We start from the raw sequence: 15237 nt of genomic DNA on the forward strand, positions 1-15237 counted from the left end.
TATTCTAAGAATTCCAGTTGAGTGTGTCAATGTGGCCAGCTCAGGGCAATATGATATCATATACAACAGTAAACATCACGTCTCTTCTGTTTATATCTTCAAAGCAAAGAAAACACGCTTTCATAACAGTACAGCTAGAAACCGCTCGCCAGAACCACAGGAACTTTGCTGCAAGACAGGCATATGTAACGATGACTTGGCACAGATAAAGTCGTGTCTTATTTATACTCTGTTCTACTGACAACAGGCCAGCGAAAAATCTAACAATCTACAGCAAAACCATCAATTATTATGGGCGTTATAACATAGGTGTGCAGCTGAACGAAACATACACGTCGAACCCCCCCAGACGATTTAAATCCCTGACGAAACATACACGACGAACCACGGCAACGGGTTAAAAGACAAAAAATTGAAAATAGAGTATAATTTGTATAAAAAATTTCAAATCTTCCGTTATAATATGCAACACTATGTTCTTTGCTGATACAAACAAAAGTAATTCCATCCATTTATCATAAAAATTGAGTTAGATACAGCATTTTTAGACACAATGCTTAAAATTGTTTAGGCGCACTAACAGAAACGGACATTTAAACGCAGCATAGCAACGGGCATTTAAACGCGCACCAGCAGCGGTCATTTAAATAAACTCTGGCCAGCTCAAGCTTACCACTATTTCAGAAGTCCGGCGTTTAAAGGTTAAGAGGAGATTCAATTTGGATAATGCTTGCAACTGTTCAATTCAGAACCTGTTGTCTTCCGTCTACAAATATAAAAAGTAGAATATACAAAACTATAATTTTGCCTATGGTTCTGTATGGATGTGAAACCTGGTCTCTGACTTTAAGGTAGGAACATAGACTGAGGATGTTTGAGAACAGAGTGTTGAGGAGAATATTTGGACCAAAGAGAGATGAAGTGACAGGAAGCTACAGAAAACTGCATAATGAGGAGCATGTAGCATGAATGGGGAGAAGAGGAATGTATATAGGATATTGCTGGGAAAGCCTGAAAGAAATAGACCACTAGAAAGACCAAGAATAGGTGGGTGTACAAGATTAAAATTTATTGATCATAGAGAGTTGGGATGGGATGGTATGGATTGGATTGATCTGGCTCAGGACAGGGGCCAGTGGAGGGTTCTTGTGAACATGGTAATGAACCCTTGGGTTCCATAAAATAATGGGAAGTTCTTGAGTAGCTACAAAATTGGTGTCTTCTCAAGGAGGGCTTGGTTTCTTGAGTGAGTGAGCGAGATGTTCCTCTGAAATATTTGTACTCACCTACCAGGCTATACGGTGTCATAACCCACAAGTCTACAATATGAAAGTTTGACCTGGCTATGGATGCTACACACCGACAGTTCCTCTTGCAAGACTTGCCTGATAAACTGGCACAGTAACTGAGCTGAAATAGAATGCAGCAATTCAAGTAAATCTTCACATTAATATATGTAGTTCGAATCACTGTCAAAATCAATCTGACAGATATTTAAGAAACTTGATTAGTGTATGTAGTAGTATCCTCACACAATCAGTATTGAGAAAATTGAGTTAATATCCGATGTTTAAGAGACTATCTCTGCCTCCTTCATCAGGAGTTGATGTGATGCATGACATAGGTAACATATGTAACCAAAGATATTGGGTTTTTGGACTTTATCCATCATCCTGGATTTTAAGATAACTAAGAAGAACACGATGTTTCGGAAACTGGATCTGTTTCCGTCCTCAATCACTGGATGACTGATTGAGGCTAGCTCTTTCTAAGGGACCCAACAGAATAGGTGTTTTCCCTCCCCTGAGGATGGAAACAGATCCAGTTTCCGAAACATCGTGTTCTTCTTAGTTATCTTAAAATCCAGGATGATGGATAAAGTCCGAAAATCCAATATCTCTATGTGTTATACACCATCATCAGAATCCTATAGTAACTATTTGTAACCAAGCTGTTAATAAATCCAATCATCTGAACTAGAACCCGTCTTTTTATCACATGCACCTCCCTACACGTGACATACCGAATTGTTCTCAGAGCAGGTCATCACAGATAGCTGACAGCCAGACTCTTCGTGCGCTTCTATGCAGTCCATGCTTGGGCAGAACACTGGACTCTTGAGAGCAACTGTAGTTACCAATACAGTGGTCAGCTCTGTTACTCATCACATCAGCTCAGAATGATGGAGGCAGAAACTGGCTCAGAAATTCGTTGCATTTTCTGATGGTGTGAGTGCATTTGGAATTTTTAATGAATAGTGCATTTTGTTGCAGGGGATGAAGCCGGCCCTCCTGTGTTGGGCCCTTCAGCCCTAGAGGACATGCTTGCAGAGAAGCTAGAACGCCACCGTGATAAAGAAGAACAGAATAAGCTCTCAGTCAAGGTTCTCGTAATGCAACCAATTCTTCGATTTCTACAATTACTTTGTGAGAATCACAATAGATATTTACAGGTTTGTATCATCAAGTTAAAAGTGACATTATTATGTTTTGCAGTTTCTCACATATTTATATTTTTAATGTTATTGGCAACAGGATTTATTTCAATAATTTGAGTATGTCCATCACAGTGTGTATTTCACGATTTGTTAGTTGAAGGGTGGAAGGAGGGTAAATCATTTCTTCTCCCATACTATTACAGGAAAATACTGCATTTTAAATTTTCAAACTATCTTACTTATATCAGTCTGTCATACTTGGGTTTATTGATTAGTTAGCCTGGTAGAATTACAGTGAATAACTACAGAAGTGAAGATTACCATTTTTTAGAGTGTGATGCCATGTTTTCTGGTAGATTAGTAATAGAGTTTCAGAAGAACATGCTGCTCCATCGTTCAGATAGAAGAATTGTCTTCTACTGTGAAGATGGAGGCAGAAGGTTCTTCTGAAACAGTATTACTTATCTACCAAACTACATGGCATCACATTACAGAAGACCATAATTGCAGTGCTCACTATCATGAGAACCTCAAATCTGATACAAGTGCAGAAATTCTGTTCACAAATTTGTATTGTGAAAAGAAAATATTGTGATGTATTGCACTATGGAGGACATCCCCTCCCCCGCCAGCGGTGACGTAACAACATCAGGCTCTATCGCTACTACAGTAACAGGCCAGTCAACAGTCTGCCCCTCTCCCCCACGGTGATATAGTGGGGGAAGCCGCGGTTGCTATGCAGCAGTAAACAGCTCTCCGCAGTGTTTCCCAACAACGCCTTTGTATACACGGTGACTAGGCAACAAGGAAGCGAGGAGTTTTTCCGTTGTCTTGCTGAGGGTTTATAAGAGAACTGCACTGCCTAAGGAGTCAGTTAAAGTGTAGCCGTCGCTGAAGACAGTTGAAATATAGCAGCAGTCGCGGGAAGAAGACCCGAACGCGTGGTTAGAAGATTTTATGTGCTAATTTGTGATACTGCCAATGGCATTAATATTGAGATTGTAAATTGTGTGATTGTAAGAGCGAATGTGCAATAAATTCGCTATATTCAATACAACGTAAAGTTATTTGTAGCGTTATACACCCAACACATGACAATATATTCTTGATTAGTATGTTATTTCAGGATACTATCAGCTGCATTAAGAGCTGGGATAGTGCAGTCAGTATATTTATGGAATATACAATAAATGAATGAATGAATGAATGAATGAATAGCAACTGGCTACGGGCTGGATGACCAAGGGATTGGAGTCCCGGTGGGGTGAAAAATTTTCTCTCCTCCACATCATCCCGACCAGTTCTGAGGTCCACCCAACCTCCTATCTAGTGGGTACCAGGGGCTCTTTCCCCAGGGATGAAGCTGACCACTCACATCCAGCTATTGCCAAGGTCAAGAAAATGTGGATGTATATGTCCACTCCCCATACGCTTTCATGACATAGTGCTTAGTTAGTTACACACAGGGACAGCTTTACCTTTATCAGCTGCATTAAGATGAGATGCAAGGCTAACTGTTAATGGGAGTAAAGGAGTATACTTCTACAAGAATATCCAGTCATCTGGCTAGGATTCAGCCTATGTAACTCCTTAGAATGATTTGAATTAGTTTCCACAAAACAGGCCCATTTTTTATGTATTATTGTGCACCTAGCATAGTGAAATATTCTGTTACAGTAGGACAAAGTAGTTGATTCAGTGGTAATGCTTTTTCTACCTTCAGAAAGGGGCTTGTTTAAATCTCAGCCTAGGACTACCTGTTCTTACTCAAGTTTTTCATGTTTTTTCTTAGTCCACTCAGACAAATTATGGGATGGTACCTTAAATCTCTCATCTACTTTTTTATATCCAAACACACTCTTTCAGCTCATGTGTTAAATATGGCGGATACTGAGACTTACGGTTTGTTAGCGGCTCCAGTTTCCATCGTTTCGGCAGAAGTTCTTACTGATAATGTATGTAATTGTTGCTACCAAAACAAAATGAAGTATGAAGAAGTGCTTTTGGAACTTTATTCGGCCAGAGAAATTATAAAGTTATTACAAGAAGAAAGAAACACTAAAACAGACTCAGTTACGCATGATTTAAACCAGGGCTCGGAATATAATCATTCCGGTTTCAAACCTGATAACTGGACAAATGTATCAAACAGCAGAAGAAATAGAAGCAATAAACAACATAAACATGTTATCCAGCCAATACCAACGATTACAAATCGCTTTGCTTCCCTACCTAACCTCAATGAGAATAATGCTGGAGTAGATATTTCCGAGGAAATGACCGGAAGAATTGGGGTAAAGAAGCAGAAGGTACAACAATCCACTCAAGGAAAAATGATGGATCCTTCAAAATGATCAAGTACAATCACGGCTTGTAAGGACACATTGGATAAACATAATAAAAAGGTTGGAAATAAAAGAAATCAAAAGATAGTAATTATAGGTGGTAGTCACTCAAGAAGCTTGGCAAAAGAAGTGAAGCACCAATTGGACAAGAACTTTGAAGTAATTGGTTTCGTCAAACCTGGTGCAGGAACTGAGAAAATAGTGAAAGCAGGAATGAGTGACATAGCAAAGCTAACAAAAAGTGATGTGGTTGTGTTCTGTGGTGGCTCCTATGAAGTAAATAAGAATATGGCTAAAATAGCTTTAAATCAGATCATAAGCTTTGTAGAAACAAACAATCACACAAATTTCATAATATTAAGTGCTCCCCATAGACATGATCTGGTGGACTTCTCTTGTGTGAATAATGAAATCAAATCCTTCAATAGGAAGTTAAAGAAACAAGTAAAAATTAGCAAGTATACTATGGTCCTCGAAGTTAATCCCACCAGGGAACTATTTACTAAACATGGTTTGCATCTAAATGGGAAAGGAAAAGAAATGATTGCAAAACAAATAGTAGCCCAACTGCCCAATATTTTGGGGAAAAAAGATGATGGTGTAATTAGTCTGGGATGGAAAAATGGTCAAATAAAGGGAGAATCTATTGATGCATTGGGAAACAGAACTCAATCCCCAGAAAAAAGAAATAGTAATTTCATCCATGAGGAAACAATAATTTCTGAAGTAACTCCTCCTAGGACATCAAATAGGCGGAAAAAAGTTCCTGTGATTAGGAATAATGATTTTTTATGGTAAACAACGTTCACAATACCTCACATATAAAATTTAAACCCCAGATAGGGCATAATAATTTAGAACTTAATAAAGCAGACGACAATATAATGATATACCATCAAAATATTAGGGGACTGAGAAACAAAAGAACTGAAATGTTAAACTCACTACTCCCGGAACTCCCTCATATTTTATGCATAACGGAACACCATTTAAGGGAATTTGAACTGGAAAGCTCACCAATAGAACATTATAAGTTAGGAGCAAAATTCTGTAGAGAAAAATTAAAAGATGGTGGAACATGCATTTTTATTCATGAATTTATAAGTTTTATAACTATTAATTTACAAGAATTTTGCAAGGAACAAGACATTGAAGTTTGTGCCATAAAAATTAACTTATCAACTTCTATCATCTGTGTTATATCTATCTATAGGTCTCCTGATGGGAATTTCCAGTGGTTTTTGAAGATGATTGAAAATATTCTGAATAATCTATATAATGTAAATATAAATTTTATTATATGTGGGGACCTCAATATAAACTACCTAGATAACAACTGTAAAAAAAAGCAGCAATTTGATACCTTACTGTCTACATTTAATTTAACCAGTGTTGTAAATTTTCCAACTAGAGTGCAGAATGAAGTAGCAACGGCCATTGACAATATTTTTTTAGATGTGTCTAAAAACAATAATTATAATGTATATCCCCATATTAACGGCCTATCGGACCATGACGCCCAAATTATTAAGTTTAAAAATCTTAATATACAAGGATTAAATAATACCACCCAAATCATAAGGAATTTCAATAAACACTCTATAGCTAATTTTAAGCTCAAACTGAGCTTTGAGATGTGGGAAGATATTTTTGAAGCAACTGATGTAAATATAATGTTTAATAATTTTCTCAATACCTATCTTAGGATTTTCTACTCCAGTTTTACGAGAAGAAAAATAAAGAGCAAACCAAATGTTCATGAATGGTTAACTACAGGAATACGTATTTCATGTAGAAACAAAAGAAATCTTTATTTACAGTGTAGGACTAGTAATGATATTAAATTAAAAGAACATTACAAACAATACTGTAAAATTCTAACTAATGTCATCAAAGCGGCTAAAAAAATTCACTACGACAGGAGGATTATAGACTCTAAAAATAAATCAAAAACTATTTGGAACATAATCAAAACTGAAACTGGGAAAAAAGAAGATAAAGTAGACATTCAATCCCTTGATATTAAGGGTATTATAACTTCCGACCAACAAATCATGGCAAAAAATCTTAATGATTATTTTGTAACAGTTGCTGAGGATATTATTGATAATACAAGTATTAGTAAAACTGGACAGCCTATGCATGATAACTATTTAAATTATATGTCCTCAATGTTCACGAGTCCGCTGTCAAATATTCGACCTAAGCATGCCTCTACCCATGAGATAGAAGGAATCATCAAATCCTTAAAAGCCAAATACTCCCATGGTTATGATGAGATACCTGTCGCAATATTGAAAGCTAGTGCCCTATTTATTAGTTCTCCGCTAACATATATTGTAAATAAATCTCTTTCTTCAGGAATTTACCCAACTAGACTGAAATTTTCAATAGTAAAACCAGTATTTAAAAGTGGGGATAAACTTAACATCTCTAACTATAGACCAATATCTTTGTTACCGGCTTTCTCTAAGGTATTTGAAAAGGTAATATATTCAAGGCTTAACCAGCATCTAATACAAAATAAGATACTTGCTAGTGATCAATATGGATTTAGAAAAAACTCTACAACAAATAGGGCCTCTTTTAAATTATTAAATGAAATTTTAGTAGCCATGAACAATAAATTAACTATTGGGGGCATATTCTGTGACCTGAAGAAAGCATTTGACTGTGTTAACCACGAAATATTTTTAAATAAACTGGGATACTATGGGATAAATGGAGTATTTAAAAAATTAATCAAGTCTTATTTGAACAATAGATACCAAAAGGTAGTATTAAATAATAGGACAACCTATAATACCACCTTTTCTGATTGGGAGATCATCAAATATGGTGTCCCACAAGGCTCTATATTAGGTCCTTTATTTTTCTTATTGTATATTAATGACTTACCCAAAGTAATAACAAATAATGCGAAGATTATTTTATTCGCTGACGATACTAGTATCATAATATCCGATTCGAGCCCTCATAATTTGGAAATTAATATGAATAAACAATTCTTAGCCATAAACAAATGGTTTGAAGCTAACCTGCTATCCTTAAATTTTAATAAAACCCACCATCTCCTGTTCAGGACTAAAAATAGTTTGGTAACAGACATAAGCATATATCATCAAAATAAGAATATCACTAATGTGCCAAATATTAAGTTTCTAGGTATTTATATTGATGAAACATTATCATGGAAGTCTCATATTGATAAATTAGTAATTAAAATGAGTGCAGCTTGCTATGCAATTAGAACTGTAAGAGGTCTCATGTCACAGGAAACCCTAAGGATGATCTACTTTGCCTATGTGCATACTATCATGGAATATGGGATAATTTTCTGGGGTAGCTCAGCAACTAGTATAAATGTTTTCAGAATGCAAAAGCGGATCATTAGAACTATTATGAATGTAAGAACTAGAGACTCATGTAGGGAACTATTCAAAAACCTAAAAATATTACCAATGTACTCACAGTATGCATACTCTATAATTCTGTTTGTTGTAAATAATAGAGACCTATACAGTTCAAACTATGAGACCCACAATCTCAATACTAGACATACCACAAATTTGCACCTTCCCACATCACGCCTAACAATCTTTCAGAAAGGACCATATTATTTTGGTATTAAGGCTTATAACCACCTGCCATCCAGAATCAAGAGTATGAGTAATGATGTGAAACTATTTAAATTGAGGCTAAAAAGATTTTTTCTTTCAAATTCTTTTTATTCCTTAGAGGAATATTTTAACCATGTATGTAATTAAAATTGGTAATTGTACCCCTGATATGTTATAATTTTATATCATTACCTAAGTATTTTGTATCAATTATTGTTTTATAATTTTGATCATTTTATGCATTGTACTTTAATATAAATCTTTTAACTGTCTTAATGACAAAAGTATGTATGTAGTTTTTGTATTTTGCGTATTTTAATCTATTAGCTTGGGACAAAATCCATATCCACTGGTCAGCTGTACCATAAGGATCAACGGAATGTATAAATGTAAATAAATAAATAAATAAATAAATAAATTTGCACCAACATAATTTAAAAAAAATAGTATATGCAAGAATTACTGAAGTTTCATATGATGATTTTAAAATTTTTCTAGAATTGAGACAGGAACAAAATTTTCTCTACTAAACCAGTTTTCTCTCTAATCACAATTTATAACGCAAGCCTTTTTTTCATATAATGAACTGAAGTGTGCTACTTATACTTCTGATATATCCTCTTTTGGTAAAATATTTTCATAAATAATTATATCTAAGAAGATGCAAGGGCCATGTTCTTTTCACCATGGGCAGAAAGAGGGATGGAAGAACAAGTTTTGTTGACAAGTTAATTTGTACTAGAATTGCTAACCATTACAGTTCTGATAGTTGGCTTGTGTATGTTCTGGCATGGGCACTTGATCCTGAAAAATCAGTGTTTGAATCAAGTTCAAGATTTTTCTTGATTTTGAGACTCGCATGTGTCTAAGAAGAGACTTTGTTGTATAAAATATAAAACTCTGCCGTCTGCGGTTCATGTGGAGAGTAGTAGAGATATTAAAATATATAAAGGGCAAAGCTATAACACTTGGCATGTAATCTTCTCATGGCTATAATCTAGTATGTTGGTAGCAGACAGCAGTTGGACCTGTGGAAAGTAGAGCTCTGTGGGATAACTATGGTATCAAAAGCCTTCCAAAAGAGAGAGTACAGTAAGACATGGAAATGTTCTCAAATTTTTCAGAATTTACTTCGTAACCAGAACAACAAAACCAATCACAATCTAGTATCAGAAACACTGATGTTTCTGGACTGCATCTGTGGCTCAACTACAGGAGGCTTGGGTCTTCTTGGATTGTACATTAATGAGAACAATGTAGCTTTGATCAACCAGACTCTGGAAACTTTAACCGAATATTGTCAAGGCCCTTGTCATGATAACCAGAACTGCATAGCAACACATGAATCCAATGGACTGGACATAATCACTGCCCTCATTTTGAATGATATCAACCCTCTTGGCAAAACCCGGATGGACCTAGTATTGGAGCTGAAGAACAATGCATCAAAGTTGTTGCTAGCAATTATGGAAAGCCGAGGAGACAGCGAGAATGCCGAAAGGATTCTGTACAACATGAATCCTAAACAACTGGTGAGTGATGGATCACTTGAAAAGAAATGTATTCATCCTTTTCCTGGTAATGCATTTGAACACTAAATTGAGGAAAATATTAGCATATGAGAAATGTAGCTCTTATATCATTTTGGTTGGGACCATAGAAGTTTATCTGGAGATGAATGAATATCTTAAATGGCAAAATATTAAATGCAGTTCCATATTTTCTTCTGGTTTATTACAGTTTGGTAAATAGGTACTGCCATCTTAATATTTATCTCTGTGAGGACCTTAGATCTCATTAATTTCATTTTATTTTGTCATTTGAAATAATCCAGAAATTAACACATTCTGTCAGAGGCAGAACTAGTAAACCCTTGTCTGGTGTGGATTTGCTTATACACACAAACCAAAATATGAAAAATTATTTGCCTTGAATGGAAAGTTTAAATATAAGCAATCTGCATGTGGCCATGACCCAGAAACTCTGCAATTCAATTGGTGTAATGGTTTCACCTCGTAACACCACATCAGTCCCATAACCCATGGACCAAGGAGTTACCAAACATTTGAGGCTTATGCCATGTGTACATACGTGCAATCCAAGGTGTAGATGCTGAGACTTTTAATAACTTAAAGCACCGCAATAGGACTATTCATGCGTGTGTAAGAATCTACATATTTAGTTTTAATGTGAGACTTTTTGTAAGATGTTAAGCTTCTCCAGCACATTTATGTAATGCTGCATCCCCATCCTGGGCGAGGGTTTACTGTATAGCCATGATGGGAAAGTGAAAAATAGATTGCTGGAAATTTGTACTTCTATTTAAATGTTCAGAATTTTATCTTACAGGTAGATGTTGCGTGTCGGGCTTTTCATCAAGAGACTCTGGATGATGATGATGATGATGGAGACGATGCCTCTGCAGAAGGAGAAGATGGTGTATCACCCAAAGAGGTACAGTTATTTACAGTAGAACACCCATTTAATGTCCTTTAATTTAAGGTTCTCCCTCATTTAATATTCAGTTGTAATGATCCCAAGTCAGTGAACTCATCATTAAATTACCTCCATTTAAGATTTTTCTCAATTCAGTGTCCAAATCCACTAGTACCTGAAGAAACCTGAAATATGAGTCACATTATATTTGTTTCCAATTCATAATACAAGACCAGGTCCTTTATGTTTGTCACATTGGTGTCCTTGTTCTCTGTACAAACCATTGAAATTCCTGCAGTAATCATTTTACTCAAAGTCAGAATAACATGATTTACATTCTGGGCTGAAGCAGACAAAATTCTGTACCCATATTGTTTGTGGCAGGTGGGACACAACATCTACATCTTGTGTCATCAGCTGGCTCAACATAACAAAGAGTTGGCAGCTCTTCTTAAACCTTCTGATAATAACAGTGACCCAAAAATGAACCAGGCATTGAAATACTATGCTTCTCACACATCACAGATTGAAGTAAGTGTATATTGCTGTTTTTCATTTAAAATATAGACATATGTATGAAACGGTGCTAAAATCAAGGAAGATGAGATAATATAGTATAGTATAGTATTTATTGCATTCAAGCAAATCCAATTACAGGCCAACACCACTGGACACAGAACAAGTCAAATATCTTCAACAAATGCTCCAACAATGGAACTAGTCAACATAAAATATACATAACACTATACCATGTTTAACCCTTTGGCGCAGTCATTTAAATTCCGCGGCCGCGTCTCCGGCGGTAATATATTCAGCCGGCCATTTAAATTTTGCTCGAAAATGATTTATTCATCATTGTTCTTAAATTCTATGAGATAGGAACATGAAACTTTCACTAAAATGATCTTAAAAGGTGGTTTTATAACTTACCTTATAATATGAGCGCCCTGTATTTCGGCAATGGTAGTAGGTTGTTTAGTATTTGAGCAGTGAATGGTACGCCTTGAAGGATGAAACTTTCACTAAAATGATCTTAAAAGATGGTTTTTATAACCTTACCTTATAATATGAGCGCCCTGTATCTCGGTAATGGAGGCAGTTGGTTTAGTAGAAGGAAGGCCTTGAAGCATTCGTATAACCCAACGGTGCCCCACGTTCACCATTCTCCGCTCCAATATTGTGTATTTTTTTTGGCCCTTTTTTTTAACCACACATATGTGCGGCCTTGCCTTCTTACCCGTGAGGGGTATACTTCAAGGAAATGTCTTTCCGTGACCCGTTTAGTTGCCAGGTCAGCTGTAGTAAATTCAACGTTACGAGTTATCATAACAAGGGGTTGTTGCTATGCCTTTGATATTCCATCCATTTTGGCGGCAGGAGATGTCGTAGGGGTGACCACAGAATTCATGAAGTTATTCTAAGAACTGTCTGGTATGTAGTGAACGAAAGTAGAGCTTAGCTGGCTCAAAAAAATATTTATGGTCATCCCTCGAAACGACCACCAAGGTCAGTACGATAAAATGGAGTCAACTGGAGCGATAATGAGCGAAGGAATGAGTTCTTTTCCCTCCCCCACACACATCCGTATCGTCTCAGGGGGTGACCACAGTGTTCTGCCTTAAATTGTGGCGTTTTTCTAAGAAATGGGTGCTATGTACTGTGCGAAAGCAATCGATTTTGCAGGCATAAACTTTTGTACATCCCTCTTCTAAGAATTCCAATTGAATAGCCAGCTCAGGGCAATATGATATTATAAACACCAGCACATATCAGTCTCTGCTGTTTATAGCTTCAGAGCAAACAAAACACATCATTCATAACAGAAACAGCTCGCAATAGCCACAGGAACGTTGCTGCAAGACAGGCATATGTAACGACGACTTAGCGCTCTTAAACGCGTGTGTCATTAAATACAGTCCTCCTGACAACAGGCCAGTGAAAAATCTAACAATCTACAGCAAAACCATCAATTATTATGGGCGTTATAACATACGTGTGCAGCTGGACGAAACATACACGTCGAACCCCCCCAGACGATTTAAATACCTGACGAAACATACACGTCAAACCACGGCAACGGGTTAATTGTAAATAAAATAAATTAAAATTGTAATAAAAACACATTACATAATAAATTCATTCAACTTAGTAGCTTATATATCTCAAACCATAAAAGATCACAACATCCATCAACTATAATGAGGTATGTTTGTTACATGGCATACCAGTCAAGTTGGAGATTATATCTTACATGTTCAATACCAAATAAAACCAGTCAAGGTATAAGCTTGCTATATACAATGCAGGTATCAGTGCAATATCCTTGAATGTACAACTGCACATCCAAACAATGCATGCAATATTGAATGAACATAGTAAATTACTACTCATTTATACAACCAAAATATTCATCCAAAGTATAAAAGGATTTTGAATGTAAAAAGGCGTTTAAGGCCACTCTAAATACCTTATTATCATGTACTACTTTATTTTTAATGGGAGACAATGAAAAAGTTTAATTCCATAGCAATAAGGGCCCTTCTGATGAACTGTTAAATTTGTCTGAGGGCAATATAAATCTAAACCGCGCATGCATGCATGCATGCATGCATGCATGAGGGATGAAAAACAAGTGTAAGATTTTAGTCAGAAAATATGAAGGAGGATAATACAGGGCTATTATAAATGTAGAAATTAGTATATTTGCAAAATAGTTACAATACAAACATGAAACAACTTGAAAACAGCAAATTTGTATTGGCAACCTTATTTTTTAACGTATCAGTTACAGGTGGCATTCTGATCAGTATAAGAAAGTAACATTAACATCTCAAGTGCAGAAGACACATTGTTGCTTGTGGTCACACAAGAGGGGATTGGCAAGAAGAGTTCAGTGATGCTTGAAAATGATGTATGGTAATGAACTGCCTAAAGCCTTCTTATGGTAAAGGAAGTCTGTAAATGAAGGGTGTCCCTGTAGGAGTAAAAGCACTGGCCAGCTCCACATTAGCAGGGACACTGTTGCTCATGTTCATGAAGCTTCCATGAGAAGGCCACAAAAGTGAACTGTACAAGCCAGTAAGGAACTTCATATCTCATATCGTGCAGGAACCATATCATCTCCAAGTTGCACAGCAACTGTCTGGTGTACTGTGAAGTTGATGAGGCAGTTGGTGACTACCTTTCATCTTGCTGGAAAAGTGAACAAGAGGAATATTCACCTCTGGGGAACTGAGCAGTCACACATCATAGTTCAAGTCATCTGCGACTTACCAAAAGTAACCATGTTCTTTCCTGTGTCAAAGACAAAAGTGCATGGCCCCTTCTTCTTTGCAGAAGCTACTTTCAGTTATAAAACATACCTAGATATACTGGAACAATGGTTTCAGCCCCAGTAAAAGGAAAATTTCCCAGGCAAACTCCTGTTTCCAACAGGAGGGAGCTCTGCCTCATTTCCATGTGGCTGTGAGGGACTTCTTGGAGGGAAACCTGCTCTAGGTGGGGCTTCTACATGTGGGGATATCTGGAAGTCCATCAATACCAACCGCTGATGCTGCAGTCCCTTCAAGAGTAAATTTCAGAGGCCATAGCCAATGTCAATGAATCACATTTGCAGCATACATGGGAAGAATTCAGATGTCATGTTTGTGTTTGTAGAGTAACTAATGGAGTGCATAACAAATATCTCTAGGTAAACTTATGAGTTTCCATGCTGTTCTTAGGTTGTTTCATGTATTTAACTGTAAACGATTAAAAATACAGTAACAAATACAAACCACGCCGTCCAGTGTGACCTATAAGTTTTTACTGCAAGAAAACTTATCTCCCTTACATGTTTCGGTCCTTACGGACAATCTTCAGAAGTAAACATCATTACAAGTTGGAAACTACCATCACAAAATTGTTTGATTTAAATTACCTTCATTTATATGCTACAATGCACAGTACGCATAGAGTAGAACATTTCACAATCACAGCAGCTTCCTGGTATTGTAAAGTTTTTAAAATTTTCTAGATATTATTTAAAAACCAGTGTTGTCAATAATTAAAATTTTTAAACCATGTAGGTTCGTGTCCGTCGTCCTATCGTCCTTCTTGTATGGGGCAGATTTTGTGCTGCCTGTCTATCTTGATGAGGTTCTGCAAATATATTATGGGTATTTTACTATTTCAGTGATTCTACTGTCTATATACAGGTGTCCCAGGAGGAATGTGCCAAACTTCGGGAGGGTGTTCCTTATGTTAAAGTATGCCGATATAACCCAAAACACCTATGTCCAAAGTTTTGTTATAGCTTTTGAAAAAGCTAAAAAAGGAGGCATAATGAATATAAAAGAAGACTTCTACATATATCAATTTAATAAGTTCAATAAATTGATAGAAGAACAAAAGTATAAAA

At 36.3% G+C, this 15237-nt stretch overlaps 1 protein-coding gene across 5 annotated transcripts in view; it reads left to right on the forward strand.

The window, feature by feature from the left end:
• Window positions 1-15237, forward strand: part of LOC111865978 (inositol 1,4,5-trisphosphate receptor) — a gene marked incomplete at its 3' end in the record, with an annotated part of 252641 nt that overhangs the window by 213086 nt on the left and 24318 nt on the right. For all 5 annotated transcript variants that reach the window (XM_033752056.1, XM_033752058.1, XM_033752055.1 and 2 more), the window contains 4 exon segments: window positions 2274-2452; window positions 9527-9934; window positions 10752-10856; window positions 11223-11369. In XM_033752056.1, coding sequence (XP_033607947.1) covers window positions 2274-2452; window positions 9527-9934; window positions 10752-10856; window positions 11223-11369 — 839 coding nt within the window.

Source organism: Cryptotermes secundus, unplaced genomic scaffold, assembly GCF_002891405.2.
Source record: "Cryptotermes secundus unplaced genomic scaffold, Csec_1.0 scaffold35, whole genome shotgun sequence".
Classification (NCBI taxonomy): domain Eukaryota; kingdom Metazoa; phylum Arthropoda; class Insecta; order Blattodea; family Kalotermitidae; genus Cryptotermes; species Cryptotermes secundus.